At 36.5% G+C, this 17023-nt stretch overlaps 1 protein-coding gene across 1 annotated transcript in view; it reads left to right on the forward strand.

The window, feature by feature from the left end:
- LOC148955171 (uncharacterized) overlaps window positions 1–17023 on the forward strand; it is a 232017-nt gene that overhangs the window by 58994 nt on the left and 156000 nt on the right. Inside the window, exon 3 of the mRNA XM_089108088.1 lies at window positions 15044–15265. Coding sequence (XP_088964214.1) covers window positions 15044–15265 — 222 coding nt within the window. The remainder of the gene's footprint in view (window positions 1–15043; window positions 15266–17023) is intronic.

Genomic DNA, 17023 nt, shown 5'->3' on the forward strand with positions numbered 1-17023 from the left:
CTACAATGACTTGAATAAAACAAGTGATTTTTGGAGGAAACTCTCCCCCACCATCAAATTCGACGACGGAAAGTATGAAGTGGCTCTTGTCGACTGTATTCTCAAAAATACCTACGACATCCTGAGAAAGGATCGTAAATATGAAATAAAAATTAGACCCTATGATTGGCCGCCGCCACCGACAGGTGATCAAGAACAAATTCAAAAAATCAATTGGATGGATTATCCATATATTGAATTACCCTACGAGGAACTCACCTGTATGAATGATTTATGTCGTTCTATTAATAAAAGAATTTCCGCTCGTAAAAAGGGGGCTTTTCATTTCAACTATTCAAAGGAGGAGGGTAAGATCTACATTAGTTCACCTATTGCCAGTGAAAAGGTTATTCTCATTGATAACCTAAAGGATGTTCTTGGCTTTAAGCTCAATATAATCAATGGCACAAGTGCCGGAAACACTAATTTCATTTTTGCTGACTATCCTCCTGCCTTCTCCACAGACACTTGTATGTTTTTCTACGCTTCATTTCTGGAAACACCTAGGGTTGGTAATTCAAATGTTCGCCTCCTACGAGCTCTTGAACGAAAAACCACTCAAGAATATATTAAGCACTACAATATAAAGCATCTACAGTATATTCCCGTAAACACTTCCTATTTGGAACTCTGTCAGTTAACACTAAGAACCGAATTGGGTGATCCCCTAGCAATTTCAAAAGGTTTGGCTGTGATTAAATGCCATTTTCGACCCATCGTTCAACAGCAAGATGTCTAATAAAAAATTGGTATTCACTTGTCCCTATTTTGACTGCTATGTTAATACTCTTTGCTCGAGACAACCGTGAAATAGAATGGACTACTACAAGGGTCACTCGTCAATGTCTGGCTATGGTCCTGGCCGTTGGTTTGCTAAGCTGTTTCGCTCTTCATTACCACTGGCTAGAAAATATCTTGTACCGGCTGCGACAGATTTTGCATCCTCTACGCTATACGTTTGGGGCTCTGGCAAGGATTTTAAAAAAAGTGCTTCGGAAAATCTTAGGTCCAATGCGCGAACCCTTGGCGAGAGATTTAAACAAAATGGGAAAGGCTTAAAAAGGTCAAGAAACAATGCATAACTCATCAGTCTCCACTCAGGTCGGAAACGAAAGACATCATCCCTCTTGTCAAAGAAAAGAAGGAAAAAGCGGACACGCGCTGTAAACAGAAGTCCCAGAAAGAAAATTGTCAGATCGAAACTAGATTTCTTCTCCTAAAATGTCCTACCTACCACATAAGGATTCTCAACCTTCAATCACCGCCTCATTGAATCTATTCAATACTGAAAATGTTGATGTGAGTGTCAAGCATGGTTACTATGAACAATTTTATCCACAACAACCCCTCTCCGATAATATCCACTTTCAAATTTATTCTAATGAAGACTACTTCATGGACTTGTCTTCAACATTTATAGATTTGCAAATGAAAGTCCGTAAATCCGATAATAAATTGCCAATTTGGGGCGATGGAATATCATATGAAAATTGTATACTACATAATTTATTTCGTCAAATTAGTGTCTACATCAATGGCACGCTGGTGAGCACAAGCAACAATCTCTCAAATTATACAAGCTATATGCAATTCATGCTGATGACACCCAGGTCATACAAGGAATTGAGAGGCACCTCCAATAGATATGAATATATTACTAATACTGATAGTACAGATGCACTTAAAAATGCTGCAACTAGCGAATTACATCTAGTTGGAAAAATATATCATTAAATATTTAATATACCCCAATGGATACCGCCCAATGTTAAAGTGGATATAAGACTGACGCTTGTACCCTCCAATTTCATATTGAGAAAGGAGCTTGCTACCAATCCCGATGTAAGTCTCTCCCTCACCTCGGCAATACTTCATGTACGCACACAGCAGGTCATGAGTTCTGTTGCTTTGGCCGTGGAAAAACTGAGAGCCAATGGCAACAATATTAAACTACTTGTTCCTCATACAATCACCAATCAGCGTCATATTGCAATGGGGTCACGCACCTTCACCGATTCATCCTTTATCAAAGGTGAAATTCCGTCGAAACTTGCGTTGGCATTTGTGAAGAACGCCAATTCAATAGGATCATGGACTGAATGCTCACATAAATTCGAGATGTTTGGACTTTCATCTCTTGTGTACAAAGTGAACGATATCCCACTCTACAATCTATCCTTTGATAAGTCCTATAGAACATTATATGAATTGACCATGCAAACCCTAGATCATGACTCTCAACTATTTGAAAATGGTATAACCGAAGATATGTTTGCTAAAACACATGGTATCATTTTATTGGATTTGTCGGGTACACAGGATATGAGTATAGTACGTACGGGGAGTGTGCGTTTAGAGTGTACATTTGCTAACCCATTGGCTGAGAGTATAGCACTAATCTTACTAAATCAATATGAAATCTATTGGGAAATCACTCCTGAAGGCAGTGTTCTACTAGACTTAGTGCCATGAAAACCAGTCAAATAATCAATGTAATTAATATGGACCCCTATATGTCACAGTACAAATCCTATTGTCTGCCCTCGGACTATCTTGGAAAAATTCAATGTGTCAACAATGCCTTAATTATTTTTAATAGCAGTCCGTCGACTGGGCTGACGGGTCATTGGTTGTGCATCTTTCAAACAATGAAAACGTTTGAAATTTTTGATCCTCTTGGTCTACCCTATACATTCTACACACCTCACATCAGCAGCTATATTGAGAGCAGTGGGAAAACTATTATTCAAAATCGGAAGAGGCTTCAGGATCAAACGACTAAAAGCTGTGGCTTCCATGCACTACTATATTTTGTGTTCCGATGTCGCGGCTATACTTACAAGCAGTTTCTCCACATTTATGTTGACAATCCACGTCTGAATGACTTTCTAGTGGAAAATATCCTTTCAGACCTATATAGTATTGATTTCAGTGCCCTACGAGTAAAGTGCTTAAAAAATGTTTGTGAATTTGTTTATTAATAAAATGCATATATATACAATAATGTCTTTAAATCTTCACTTTAGATTTCTTCATCTTCGATGTATAGGCAACTGTCGTGAACCACTAATGCTGGTAAATCATCTGGATTCACTGTATATTGATCTTGATTGACTGCAAATTCAGGGTCACATTTTCTACAGTACAATGTAACTTCACTCTTGTCATATCTCTTTGTATAGTCAATGATACTATTTGCATTCATATTATGAAATTCACGAGTTTCAATCTGTCTATTTGAAGCAATATCACATAGAGTTTTCAAATGGTGAATCACATTCCGTCACAGCCAAATAAAAATCACTTGGTTTATAGTCATAGTAGGTGGTGTCATCACAGCGATGACGTAGAAACCTAATTGTCTTGTTACCCCAACAGTTGAATTGTAGACCAGATTCCTCTTCCCAGAATAATTTAAATCCGCGACGATACCAATCTCGTAGAAATAAACTAAAATCATTTTGAGGAGTCTTTCCAATTAATGCGGTGTAAGTACTTTCCCACTGATCACATTTATCAAAATGACAATTGGATCACGAGTGCCATCTGGGATGAGAGTCACATACCTCCTCAAGACATGAATTACATCCTTTAATTTTTACTGCATAGCCTCTATGTAATTTACAAGGATTATATAATTTACACTTTTCACTATAGTCATCAATGATTGTACAATTCTCACATTGATTCCAACTGCCAAGAGTGTAAATGCACAATGGACATATATAGAACATTTTTCGGTTTCCGATGTCAACTCACTCACAGCTAAAACGAAACTGATCCTCTTCGTTCGATAAATTCAATGAGAGGGAAATGGGGGAGAGAGGAGTAGCTCTGTGACATTACCTCTTTCGAATTATGGGGGGAGTCATCTAAATTGAATCCATTGGCAATGTTTTCAAAAGTATATCCACAATATGATTCTGCTTTGTTCCAATTAATATATCAATAAATTGACTATAAGCATTTGAATCACATTTTAAAAGTTTCATACAATAGTCCAATGGGGGAGAATCACTCCTCATTATATGGTCAATTGTTCCCTGACATGAGAATATCCTGCGTTTAAAAGATAACTCGAGAAAATCATCATACAAAATCAAAATGTTCTTCCATAAACACTAGATTTGATCTAATTCTCTCTTTCTCAAATTTATTCATTTTTAAATCCTTTCACTCCGACTGTTGACTCTAGACTGACCCTGATTCGTTAGCCCTAGCCAGAAAGGAAAGAAAACATTTTCGATTTCGAAACAATTTTATTGAATAATTACAACAACATCAATAATACAGAGCATGTAGAATTAGCGATACTGTTTATTGTCTTCAATATGTTTCACCAATGCACTTAAAGCACATTGAAGTCTATTCACATGTGCTATATCAACTTTAGCGGCGAAACATAATTGATCCTCCATTTTAAATTTGCTCAAGGATATCACATATCTTGCATATACTGCATCCCATTCCAGACAAAGCCGCGATCCTTTCGTGATTTCCACCGCAATGCTTGGTGCTCTTGTATTATTATCATCAACTCCACTATCAACTTCTAAGAGGGTAAACATTCCACTCGTCATCATCATAAATATATATCCAAATGTGTAAAGTCAAAACTGTTCTTCTCACTCCTTTGAATTCTATTCACAGACTAATAAAACTCTAGCAAAAATCCTTTCCTTATATTCCCTCCGCCGCTAATATGTAACAAGCCCTCTGATTGGCTGAGAAGGAAACACGTGATCTAACTGTTTTCGGGAAACTCATAGCATTTGGCTCGAGAGCAACAACAACAAATACTATTTCTGGATCATAACATTCACGATCGATTACGCAATCAAGTTCTCGGAAATTCACTTCCCCCTCGAGTCCTAGATCAATAACATTGTTCCCGTTAGAATTCAATGCGCATGTGCAACCTTCGTTCCGGAGTTATTACACATAGAAACATCAAATAAATCGACCTTGGAAAAAGAGGTCATTGACCGATTACGCAATCATTCTCCCTAATGAATCTATGTCCATACATGGTGTGCTGTCCGTATTCTATGCCCATATTTGGTGTGCTGTCACGAGTACTAGGGTCACCTCTACTGGGAAGAAGTATATTTAAGTAGATGCGACAGTGATGATAAAAGTGCAATAGTAAATAAATTTGGTGAATTTCCTCTAACATTGGACCTGAAGTGCAAACTAGTGTTTATAATAAGTACCTAAAATGCAGTGTAATATTCGTGATGAAAGAGGTGAACCCATGGAAATGAGTTTTAGTTTGTGTACCAGTGAAGAAGTGAACAGGATTGTAAAGTCACTGAAGTCTAATTCACCTGGAGTTGATTGTTTGTCCCTTCGAGGGCTAGAAGCGATTTTAGGTTACATACTACCCTGTCTGGTTTTTATTATAAACCTTTCTCTAGAAAAGGGTAAAGGCTGGATAAAGGATAAAGGCTGAAGAGCTTAAATTCGCAAAGGTCATACCCCTTTATAAAGGTGGCTGCAAAAGTGATATTGAAAACTGGCGACCGATATCAATTTTACCTCTTTTTCAAAAATATTAGAAAAAGTCGTCCACAAACGCCTCTATGATTTTCTCCAGGTGAATAGTTTACTCAGTGAGACTCAATTTGGATTCCGTAAGGGACACTCCACAATGCTGCAACAGGCCTTGCAGCATTCGGTGAACTGCGTTAGCGGCGCGCTGGATAAAGGCTAGTTGCCTATGTCAATTGTCATTGATATTAGAAAGGCATTCGATACCGTAGATTTCAAGATCTTGCTTGACAGACTGAAGTGTATGGGAATTCGTGGCCCCTCCCTTCAGTGGTTGGATAGTTATCTTCATGGAAGATCCCTGCGTGTAGTGCTAAATGATGTGGCTTCTTCTATTTTCAGACGAAGCTATTTTCTATTTGTGGCTTCGCCTAATAAAAAAATTGAGCCAAAAAAAATACTGGCGCTTTGTTCCATTATTTTACAGACTCAATTTCTTTTACCAACTGGCTGAAAACATTAGGGGCATCCTAAACTCTCCCTCTCCTTCATATGTGATGCCCTGAGTTTGGTGCTGCTGATATTTTGATGTCTTAAAAAAAAATTAATTCAAAGTCAGAATAAGAGGCTTATTTGAGATTAGGTCCTCATAACCTTCTTGTTTGATTGTTTTGATGCATTTACCTTTGCATTTTTGTCATATCCTTTATAATTATGCAATTATCCTTTCATGGTATTAACTGATAAAAAACAAGTTTTTTTAACTGAAAGTAAGGAGCGACATTAAAAATTAAAACAAACTGAAATTATTCCGTATATGAGAGGGGCAGTCCCCTCCTCAACGCCTTGCTCTTTACGCTAAAGTTTTTTATTGTTTTAAAAAATAAAGTTGCGATACAAAGTCAAACTTTAGCGTAAAGTGGGAGGCGTTGAGGAGGGTACAGCCCCTTTCATATACGGAATAATTTCTGTTCGTTTTAAGTTTTAATGTCGCTCCTTACTTTCAGTTAAAAAACTTGTTTTTTAGTTAATTTCTGAACGTTTTTGAATTAATGCAGCTTTGATCTTGGCTCACCGTGCATGAATAATCAAAACGAAATTCGCTTATTAATTTTCCTGTTTTTGGCTAATTGGCTTTCTCGAAATTTTGTTCTGACGTAACTTACGTAACGAATTTCTATATTCGTATGTTTTAATATGGATATTAGGGAGTTCACTCCCTAGTCAATACCTCACTCTTTACGCTAAAGTTCGAATTTTGTTCGAATCACTAACCCCTGAATCTCAAATGCCGGTTAATTAGAATAGATAGCTCTTATGAAAGTACTAAAAAAGGAAATGCTCCCTACCCCAAGGAAATATCCTTTATGGAAAGATCCTCCCCCGTAACCCCTATTCCAACCCCGACCCCCCACTAGATAAAAATTCCTCCTGAAAACACCTGTATATTTCCCAATAACCAATACTATATGTAAACAATGGAAAAAGTTTATAGCTTGCAGCCCTTTCCCCGGGAATTGCGGGGGATTAATTCATCCTCAAAGACATATTAATTAGATTTTCGACTATTCTGAACAAAATGGCTATCTCAAAATTTGATTGGGTTACTTCAGGAAAAAAATGAGCGTGGGAGGGGGCCAAGTTGCCCTCCTATTTTTTCGTCACTTAAAAAGGGAACCAGAACTTTTAATTTCCATTCAAATGAGCCCTCTCACGATATTCTATGCCTACTGGATCGATACGATCACCCCAGGGGAAATAAATTAAAAACAAAATAAATAAAAATAAAAATGAACACGAACCCGTGATCCTTTTTTAGACAAAAAGTACAAAATTTAATATTTTTCCAGATAGGGGCTTGAAACCTTTATTGCATTATTCTCTAATACGCCTAATCTAACAGCGGTATTTTCATTAAATCTCTATGAGTTCTAGAGGTTGTTTTCCCCTTTTTTCGAAAATAAGGAAAATTTTCTCGGGCATGCAACTTTTGATGGGTAATATTAAACTTGATGAAACTTATATATTTGAAATCAGCATAAAATCCGATTTTTTTGATATAAATACTGGTATCAACATTCTGTTGTTTAAGAGTTTTGGTTACTATTGAGCTGGGTCACTCCTTACTTACAGTTCGTTACCACAAACTGTTTGATACCAGATAAATACATTAAAGTGATTAGTGCTATGCACAAGAATACCACAGCTGCAGTTAAGGTAGGAAATCAGGTTGTGCAGCTGGTTTTGTATTAAATCAGGAGTTAAGCAAGGTTGTGTTTTATCCCCCTATATATGGATCGTTTTGATGAACTTTGTCTTAAGGAGCACAGGAAAAGCACTTTGAGAGCACAGAATCCAGTATGGAGGAAAAACTTTCCTTGACTTATATTATTTAAGAAAATTCTCCTGATTTTCGGAAAAAGGGGAAAACAGCCCCTAAAAATCAAGTGATCTCAATGAAAATCACACCAGCAGATTCAGTGTATCATACAACCCTACTAAATAGGTTCCAAGTTCCCATATGCAAAAATGTAGAATTTTGTATTTTTTGCCAGAAGAAAGATCAGGGATGCATGTTTATTTGTTTTTTTTTCGTTTTTGTTTTTCCCAGGAGTTATTGTATCAACCCAGTGGTCCTAGAATATCGGAAAGATGGCTCATGGGAACGGAAATTAAAAGTTCTAGTGCCCTTTTCAAGTGACCAAAATAATTGGAGGCAACAAGGCCCCCTTCCCTGCCTCTTTTTCCAAAAATCGTCTGATCAAAATTTTGATATAGCCATTTTGTTCATCATAGTTGAAAGGCCCAATAACCATGCTTTTGGGTATATCATGACCCCCCCCCCACAGTCCCAGGGGAAAAGTCTAAGTTGTAAAATGTGCTCATTGTTTGCGCATAGTATTTTTTATTGGGATGTTGGTATAAATTTTTGGGAAGGGGGGGGGGCAATATTCTGCCGGGTTTTTTTCACGGAGGAAGTTTTCATGGGGAGGGAAGTTTCCATGGAGTGAACTTCTCAAGGGAAATTATACACTGGGGGAATTTGCCAGAATTCTTATACAAAATTCCTTTTATATGTCTTGCTTTCTCTTTTCCATCTCAATTTTATGCACAGAGTGGTTAAGAGTAATTGTCCAGGTATGGGGAGGGGGGTAGGGCCAGATTTCCTGGCATTAATAAAAAAAGATCAGAAATTAAATTAAAAAAACAAGTTTTTTCAACTGAAAATAAGGAGCAGCATTAAAATCTAAAACAAACAGAAATTATTACATATATAAAGGGGGTTGCCCCCTCCTCAACACCTTGTTCTTTACACTTAAGTTTGAATTTTGTCCTAATTCTTTAATAATGACTCATGAAAAACAAGGGCTGTTTAATTAGAACAATAAAACACTTTTTTAAATGTACTAAAAAACTTTAGCATAAAGAGCAAGGTGTTGAGGAGGGGGCAACCCCTTTTATATACGTAATAGTTTCTGTTCGTTTTAAGTTTTAATGTTGCTCCTTATTTTCAGTTAAAAAAACTTGTTTTTTTTAATGAGAGAAAGGTTCAGATGGCTAGGCCGCGTTCTGTAGACGAAGCATGACATTTTGCTGAAGATTGTCCTTGTTGGCCAACCATCTAGGGATAAACAGAAAGCAGGTTGTCTGCTGTTGGGGTGGGAGGATGTCGTAAAAAAAGATTCAAGTGAAATGGAAACTTTCTTGGAGGGTGTAAATAGGAAGGCTTTGATTAGGATGGAGGAAGAGCATGGGTAGCTGTGTTGGCCTTAGATGGCTTGGTGCTGTGGTGACTTGTTAGTAGTTTAGTAGTTTTTGTTATAGGGAATGTATATTTATTTATTTCCATTATTTTACTCCACTTCTATCTAAATTGTGGATGGTAACTAATTTAATTATAATAAAGTTTTGTAAAAAAAAACAACCACACTTTAAACAGCTCTTGTCTGCCCTCACCTTGAGTTTGGAATGGTAGTAGCCCCCCCCCCCACAACACATAATGGATGCTAGGGCCATAGAAAATGAACAGACAGGAGCCAAAAAATCGTCCCCACCCTAGATTATACTCTGTATGAAGAATGCAGAAAAAACATTGAAGTTACCAACCCCAACAGATTGATGAAAGAGGAATGATGTAATAACAACTCAAAAGCTGCTGAGCTGTGGGGTGGTTAAACAAGTATTTACCCCTGCTCCAGAAACAGAACAACAGTCTATGGCCAGTAGAGAGAAAATAAAAGATAACAATAATGACAGATATTTTACCTGAATAAAACTAGGTACCTTCAGTGTTAAGAACAGAAAGAATCTAGAGCATAACCATTAAAAAAGAGCTTTAGACAAACATAAGCTGTAGTTAGAGTTAAAGTAAAACTTTTGAATGTAAAAATATATCAACTAAATACAAAAAGTTTTCAAAGCAAAAGACAGAAACAAAGCTTTTCACTAGAATTCCCTTAGTCTTGAGAAGTTTTACAAAAAGCTTCATGGAGAATTTACCATAGAGAATTCATGTTTATTTTGTGCAAAACTGAGGGTAATCTTGCTCTAGATCTGTAAAACCTCTACATATTGTTAGTTTTGTTCAGCTGTGTAGAGTAGGCACTAAACTATTGAACAAGTATTTCCATGTTGAACAAGGCTTGATTTTTGTGTTCCTTAGACCTTAGATCTGCCTGTGCCTCCAGAAGCACCCAGGGCATCAAGAAGGAGCCACCAATTTTCCCGCAGGTTTGTTGCTGCCAGTATGCCCCCCCACTGAGGTTAGATTGATGGGTGCAGGTTACGGAGATCTGTCTGGTACGTTCGACGTAGGGTGTTTCTGGGTCTGCCCCTGCGGCATGGACCCGATGGCTGCCAATGAAGCACTGCATTTGGTAGTCGGAGATTGTCCACGCATAGTACGTGGCCAAGGTATCTCCATCGGAAGACTCTTCTGATATATGTCACAGGAGGCTGGCCAGTCTTGTCGAGGATGGATTGGTTTGTTATTCTCTGCTCCCAACCGATGTTGAGAATTCTTATAAGACATGTGTTTTCGAGAGCAAGTATTCTTCTCTCTTGTTCCTGGTTCACGTGCCGGGTTTCGGCTGCGTAGAGCAGCACTGCCTTAACATTACTATTGAAGAGTCGTAGCTTTAGCCGTATAGAGAAGCTTTGGAACCACCAAATTTTCCGTAATCTATTGAAGGCCCCATTGGCTTGGCAGATTCTTGTGAGCACTTCTTTTGTAGTCGATCCAATACTTTGTATTATGCTTCCAAAGTATTTGAAATGGACGACTTGCTGTATGTGTTGGTCTCCGCAAGTGATGCTCAGGGGTGAATCTGTGGTAGCCATGCATTGTGTTTTCTCATTATTTATTTTCAGGCCGACTTGGCCACCTCTCTCCCTCACTTTTTCAAGGAGTTCTTGGAGTCTTTGCTTGTATGATTTCAGGACGGCGATGTCGTCAGCAAAGTCTAAATCACTGAGGTGTATTTCTGGATTCGGCTGGATTCTGTCTGTGCTTGTACTTCGCAGTTTGTAATAGATAACGATTACGAAAAGTAGCGGTGACAAGACACAACCTTGCTTAACTCCTGACAGAATGTGGAAGAAATGAGTTTGGCCATCTCGTGTCTTTACACAGCACTCGCTATCTTCGTGGAGCACCACGATCAGTGAAACTATCTTTTTCAGGGATTCCGTAATGCAGTGGGATCTTCCACAGACTTTGGCGGTCTATTGAGTCAAATGCCTTCTCAAAATCGATGAAGATCATATAGATTTTGGAGCACCACTCTGCTTTCTTCCGCCAGTAGCCGTAGTGTAAATATCAGGTCCGCACATGAGCGGTTCAGTCTGAATCCATGTTGCTCGTCGCGAAGGTGTCTGTCGAGCTGCGAGCTGATTCTCTGCAGTAAAATATGCGTCAGTAATTTGCTAGGTGTGGAAAGCATGCAGATTCCTCGCCAGTTTCCTGGGAGGAACGCATCACCTTTCTTAAAGATCCATACAAGGGTGCTGCGTTTTCAATTTGTAGATATTTTGGCGGTCGTCCAGATTACTGCAAAAAGCGCTGTCCAGAACTTGAAGCAGGTCATAACAGTTGCTTTGATCATTTCTGCGGATATCCTGTCTCCGCCAGGCGACTTCCCATTTTTCAGCTTGTTTGCTGCTGCTATAATTTCAGTGGATGACGGCGGATCCTTGCTGATATCTAAGGAAAACAGTTTTTTTGCTGGGATCTCTGGGGGATCGTCTGGTGGAAGTCTATTCAACAGCTTTTCGAAGTGGCTGGCCGAAACTTCGTTTACGTCAGACTGCTGGGTTATCAGGATGCCCGAGGGGTCTTTTGCTGGTCCATGTTGAATAAAGGCTTTCTTTGAAATAATCTCAATTTTGATTTTATAGACGGCTATTGAGTCACCTCTCTTTGCTGCCTCTTCTGCCTGCGCTGCTTTCCTTTCCAGCAGGTTTCTCTTGTCTTTTCTGGCACCTCTTTATCCGCAGCTATGTATTCATCGTTTCTGAGGATCTGTCGGTCGGGGGTTTGTCTTTGGATAAGTGATGCAACATTTTAATGGATATTAGAGGCCAGTGTGCTGATGGGTATGTAAATCTTTTGCCCCTTTTTTTTTTTTTATTGGTAAATGAGTTTGATCTTTCTTTGAGATTTAACCAAACTGATATAGCAAGGCAAATAAAAGGAATGAATAGAAGATCAATAGGATCCCATAGTACTATTGTCTCTAATATTCATTATAATGGCATACTTTTTTTCTGCAAAACTTAAAACAAACTAAACTACTTAATAACTTTTTAAAAAAACTTGACAAACGATATGGGAATTTGTCTGACTTGTATCTAATTTTTTTACACTAATGTCTAACTTTTGCCATATTAATTTATTAATATAAATACAAGTCCAAAACATCTTTTCTTCACAATTTTTCACTATTGTCTAAAATACAGTAGTATCATTCATTAATGCTACCATAAAACCAATTGGCTAAATTTGGTGCTTAAAAGAAAATGAAAATATAAAAACAGATCTATCATGTGAACACCACCTAACACCAAGATTCCCAACAGGGGGTGCATACCCTACCAGTGCGATAGCTATACTTTATAGCCTTAATTTAAAAAAAAATCATGAGAATGATGTCACCTTCATATGCATTTAAAGAACAAAAACGATCATGCTAGCATTCCAATAAGATTATGAATTTTAGAAAAGGTGTTTTATGCATACAAGCTTTTTCATTAGCATAAAATATGCCGAAGCCACTCCTTTATCCATTAAAATTTAGGCCCCCTGTTTTATCTTGTGTACGTTGACGCGGTGCGCTTTTATTTTCAAGAGGTCTGTGTTACTACATTTACTGATGATACAGCTTTGACCGTGTGTGCGATATCAATTGAAGAGCTTGTGTTGAAAGCTAATGATTTGCTAAAAAGACTGGAGATTCTTATGAACCTCAGTTTACTGTGTGTCAACGTGAAAAAACTTTCCTAATGACTTTCTGCAAAGTAGGCACACCTGTTGACTCTAGCGGTCTAGTTATGATGCCTGGGAAGCCGGTGCAGCATATTAATAGTGTAAGTTACCTAAGATTTTTCATAGACTCAAACCTTTCATGGAATCATCATAGTGATGTTATTTTTGTTAAAATTGTGAGAAGAATTGGGATGCTCCGTAGATTTAAGCATTTTTTGCCAAAGAGGATTCTACTGATGATTTACCACTCCAATGTTTATCCATACATATCATATGGTTGTTTGATCTAGAGTAGCAACTTTTGCAGCAACTTCAAAAGAGTTCAAATTCTTCAAAACAGAGTATTGAGGATCATAAGCAACTATATGAAAGATGTGAACGATACAAGTGCTTGCTTCAGGGCTTTAAATTTGCTCAACGTGGGTCAACTGCATGACTATCAAGCAGCAGTTTTTGTCTTCCAGTGCGTGCATAATCGAGTCCCAAGTATTTTTCGTGATATTTACCGTGTTAACTGTGATGTTCATGAATATGATACGAGGAACAATAAAAATTTGGTGGCTGATATTAGATGCAGCGCGAGATCAGGATTCCGACTGCAGTTCTTGGAACTGCCGTCTGGAATTCTTTACCAGTGAGCATTAGGGCGGCTGAACATTTTTTGGATTTTAAGAGAAAATTAAAAGAATATTTATTAAAGAATGGTTAATAAATGTATGAATTTATTTTAATTTATTATTATTAATATTATTTATTTATTTTTTAATGAGGAAGGGGTGGTTGGGAGGAATGGGTGGATGGGGTGGTAGTGTAAATGGAGATGGTGGGGAGGAACAGGTTGATGGGAGGTCCTGAGGTAGGGAGGTTGGGAGGTAGAAGTTAATTTGAAATTCATAATGTGAAGGAGTTTGGTTTGCTTTTCCCTCATTTTTTAGTTTATTTAGTTGTTGTTTGTTCGTGTGTTTTTTAAATGTTTTTTTTTTACTACTTTTTACGTCAACTCTTACAGCGGATTCTGAAGAGTAACACTCTTCTATTCAAAATACTAAGTAATTTCAATGAGTTTACGCTAATCAACGAATCGTGGCTGTAACTAGCCTAAAAGTATTTTAGGTTTTTATTTTTAATTTATCATATAAAATAGAATCTTATTTATGACATGAAATGTTAAAGTTACTGGCATGTTCTAAGTATCACGAAGGCCTATAAATGGATGGTTAAAAAGGTGAAAAGATTTTTCTTTTTAATTTTTCAAGTGGCAAATCCATTTGTTTGTATGTCCATGAATTATGGTTATGCTTGGTCATTGGCCACGATAGTTCAATAATTACTCAAATGTTTTAAAAACAGTGATGTATAGAGAGTCTTTCTCCCTGTCCCCTGGGCCAGCAAAAGCTTATGTTCTTTCATTAGTGCAGTAGTTGTAAATTATCAAGTGTTATAATCGTGTTTATTAATAAAGTAAAGTAAAAAAAAAAAAGTATTTTTAATGTTGCTCCTTTCTTCAAGTTGTTATTTTTATTTACTATTTTCTACCTAGTGAACAGAGATCTGAGGTTAATTCCGACATTAATTGGACATTCATTCAATTCATCAATTCAAGTCATACTAGAACTAGTTGAATAAAGTTCTGCTATAAAAAAAAGAGAACACCAAGCTACAGTAATGACAAGTTAAGATTTGAAAGTTGGATCAAAAATAATTCTTTATCTTTCTTTACTAAGCCTGTAGTTTAAACGAAAATGAAATTAGGCCTATAGCTGCAAGAAATATTCATAGGCCCGAAAATTCATTTTTAAGTTACAAACTCTAATTCGCTAAAAAAGGAATAAAACGATACAAATATAAAACCAGCCAAATAACAATTATATGGAATACATGGTTACATAGGAGGCGAAAAATTTTAAGGCAGAAAAAAATTAAGTGGTAATTTTTCATAGTTTAAACAACTAGTTTGACAAAAATCCTTTCTCAAAATTCTTGTAAATGGTTCTTATACTTCTTCTCATTGTGGTTCTTCTCCTTTTACAGTCCCTCTGGACTTACGAAAATTCTGTGCCCGCACTTCTAAGAAATCATGTCAAGCAGAGCAAGTCACAAGGGATGAACCATGGCGTTCAAGTTCTTTACTTTATTCCAGAAAGGAGATGGAGTCAATTAGGAAAAGAGAAAAACCGATGCTGCCATGCACCGTTTGTCAAAAATCATTTGACAGGCCTTCTCTATTAAAGCGGCATATGAGGACGCATACAGGTAGGTCCAGGCTGCAGATCCTTATTCTTATGCTAAATTTATACTTATTCACATAATTTAGCATCAGTTAATGCTCTTTCCAAATTCAATTATCGCTTATAGGCAAATTCCATTTCGAGCCTTTAAAGCAGCTCAAAACAGCCCACAGTAAGTAAAAGTTAAAAAATATGCTTATAAAAAATACTGTCTAATGAAAAAAGTTGCTATTTTGCAGTTGATTCAGGAATGATTATTATTATTTCCATTAGTTTTAATAGTCTGAATTGATTGATAGTTTTCAAAACAAAATATTGTTTTGAAAACTAATTTGCAGCAATCTTTAAAAAAAAGCCTGAATCCTCTAAAAATGACCATCACAGCAAAAAGTACACCATTGGAATTATCATTGTTTAAAATTGATTAAAAAAACTTCCACAAAATAAGTTTTTCAAAAAACAAGAGTAAAGAAATCCATTAAACCAGAAATGAACAAAAATAGAATCAAATAATCTACCACGCATACAACTACTACAATTCAGTATCAATAAATAAATGAAATCCAAAACACACAGAAATTAAAATAAATAACATAGTCAAACTCAAAACAAGCAAAAATTAATATGAATAGGGTTTTAAAACCGTATGCTTTCTAAAAGCAAAAATATAATTTGTACTTTACTGAAAAAAAATTCAAACAAATTTACTGAAAAAAATGTGCAATGCCAGTTTAATATACATATACTGATATTTATTCCTTAAAATCTTAATGAATTTTGGTTTCTTAAAGTTATACAAATGAAAACATTTAAAAAAAAATTTCAATAAAGTTCATATAAGTTATAAGTTCATATAAGTTTATAAATCGACATTCATAAACAAATAAATAAATTAAACAAGACTTTCACGCTGGAGAAAACCTACGAAGGTTTGTGATCGCGCGAAACTCCAAGTAACTACTTACCTATTAGTAGTATTTATATACACAGTCCTAATTACACATGGAATTACACAAGCCTGAGGCACGAATATACAGTGCAGTTTCACGACTACTAGAAAATACAGTGTATTTTTTTTTTTTTTAATTAACAATGGGTTTATTTAAAAAAAAAAAAATATATAAATCATCGATTCCCTGAAGCAATGCTTGTGCGGGTGTTTGACGTGCACATTGCAAAAAGTGACCAATCTTTTTATATTATATACCTATAAAGTGATCAAACAGGTTTTGAAACTATAATGGAGATTGTATAACGCAACCAGACTGGTTATTGATGCAAAACCCATTTTTTACGGTCAATCAGACAGAGTAGAGGTTACTCTATATACAATAACTGGATTGGTAATTGGAGTCAAATAAAAGGAGTGATTTTCATTGCAATTCATATTAGTAAGAGAATTGAATTCAGGGAGAATATTTTATTTGAGAGGATATCACTAGAGAAAAAGAGGGGAGTGTTTACATAATTGGAGGTTGATGATGGATCTGGCAGCAACAAAGATATACGAGTACCAACCTTGCCTATGCAAGTAACAGGAGGTTGTAGAATATGCCACGAATGGGATGATTTGTTTGCTAGATGTGTAATATCATTGAGCAAATTTAAAATGAAGGAGCAATTATGCTTTGCTAGAAAACTGAAAATTGTGCTTATAGATAGACTTCAGGCAGCACTATAAACACTAGTGATAATATATTGATGAAAACAAATTGAATCAGTGATTTTTTTGTTGTTGTAATTATGCTCAATAAAACTGTTTCTAAATCGAAGATATTTTTCT

This window comes from Artemia sp. Qi Xiang Cuo, chromosome 2 (genome assembly GCF_049724085.1).
Source record: "Artemia sp. Qi Xiang Cuo chromosome 2, ASM4972408v1, whole genome shotgun sequence".
NCBI lineage: Eukaryota > Metazoa > Arthropoda > Branchiopoda > Anostraca > Artemiidae > Artemia > Artemia sp. Qi Xiang Cuo.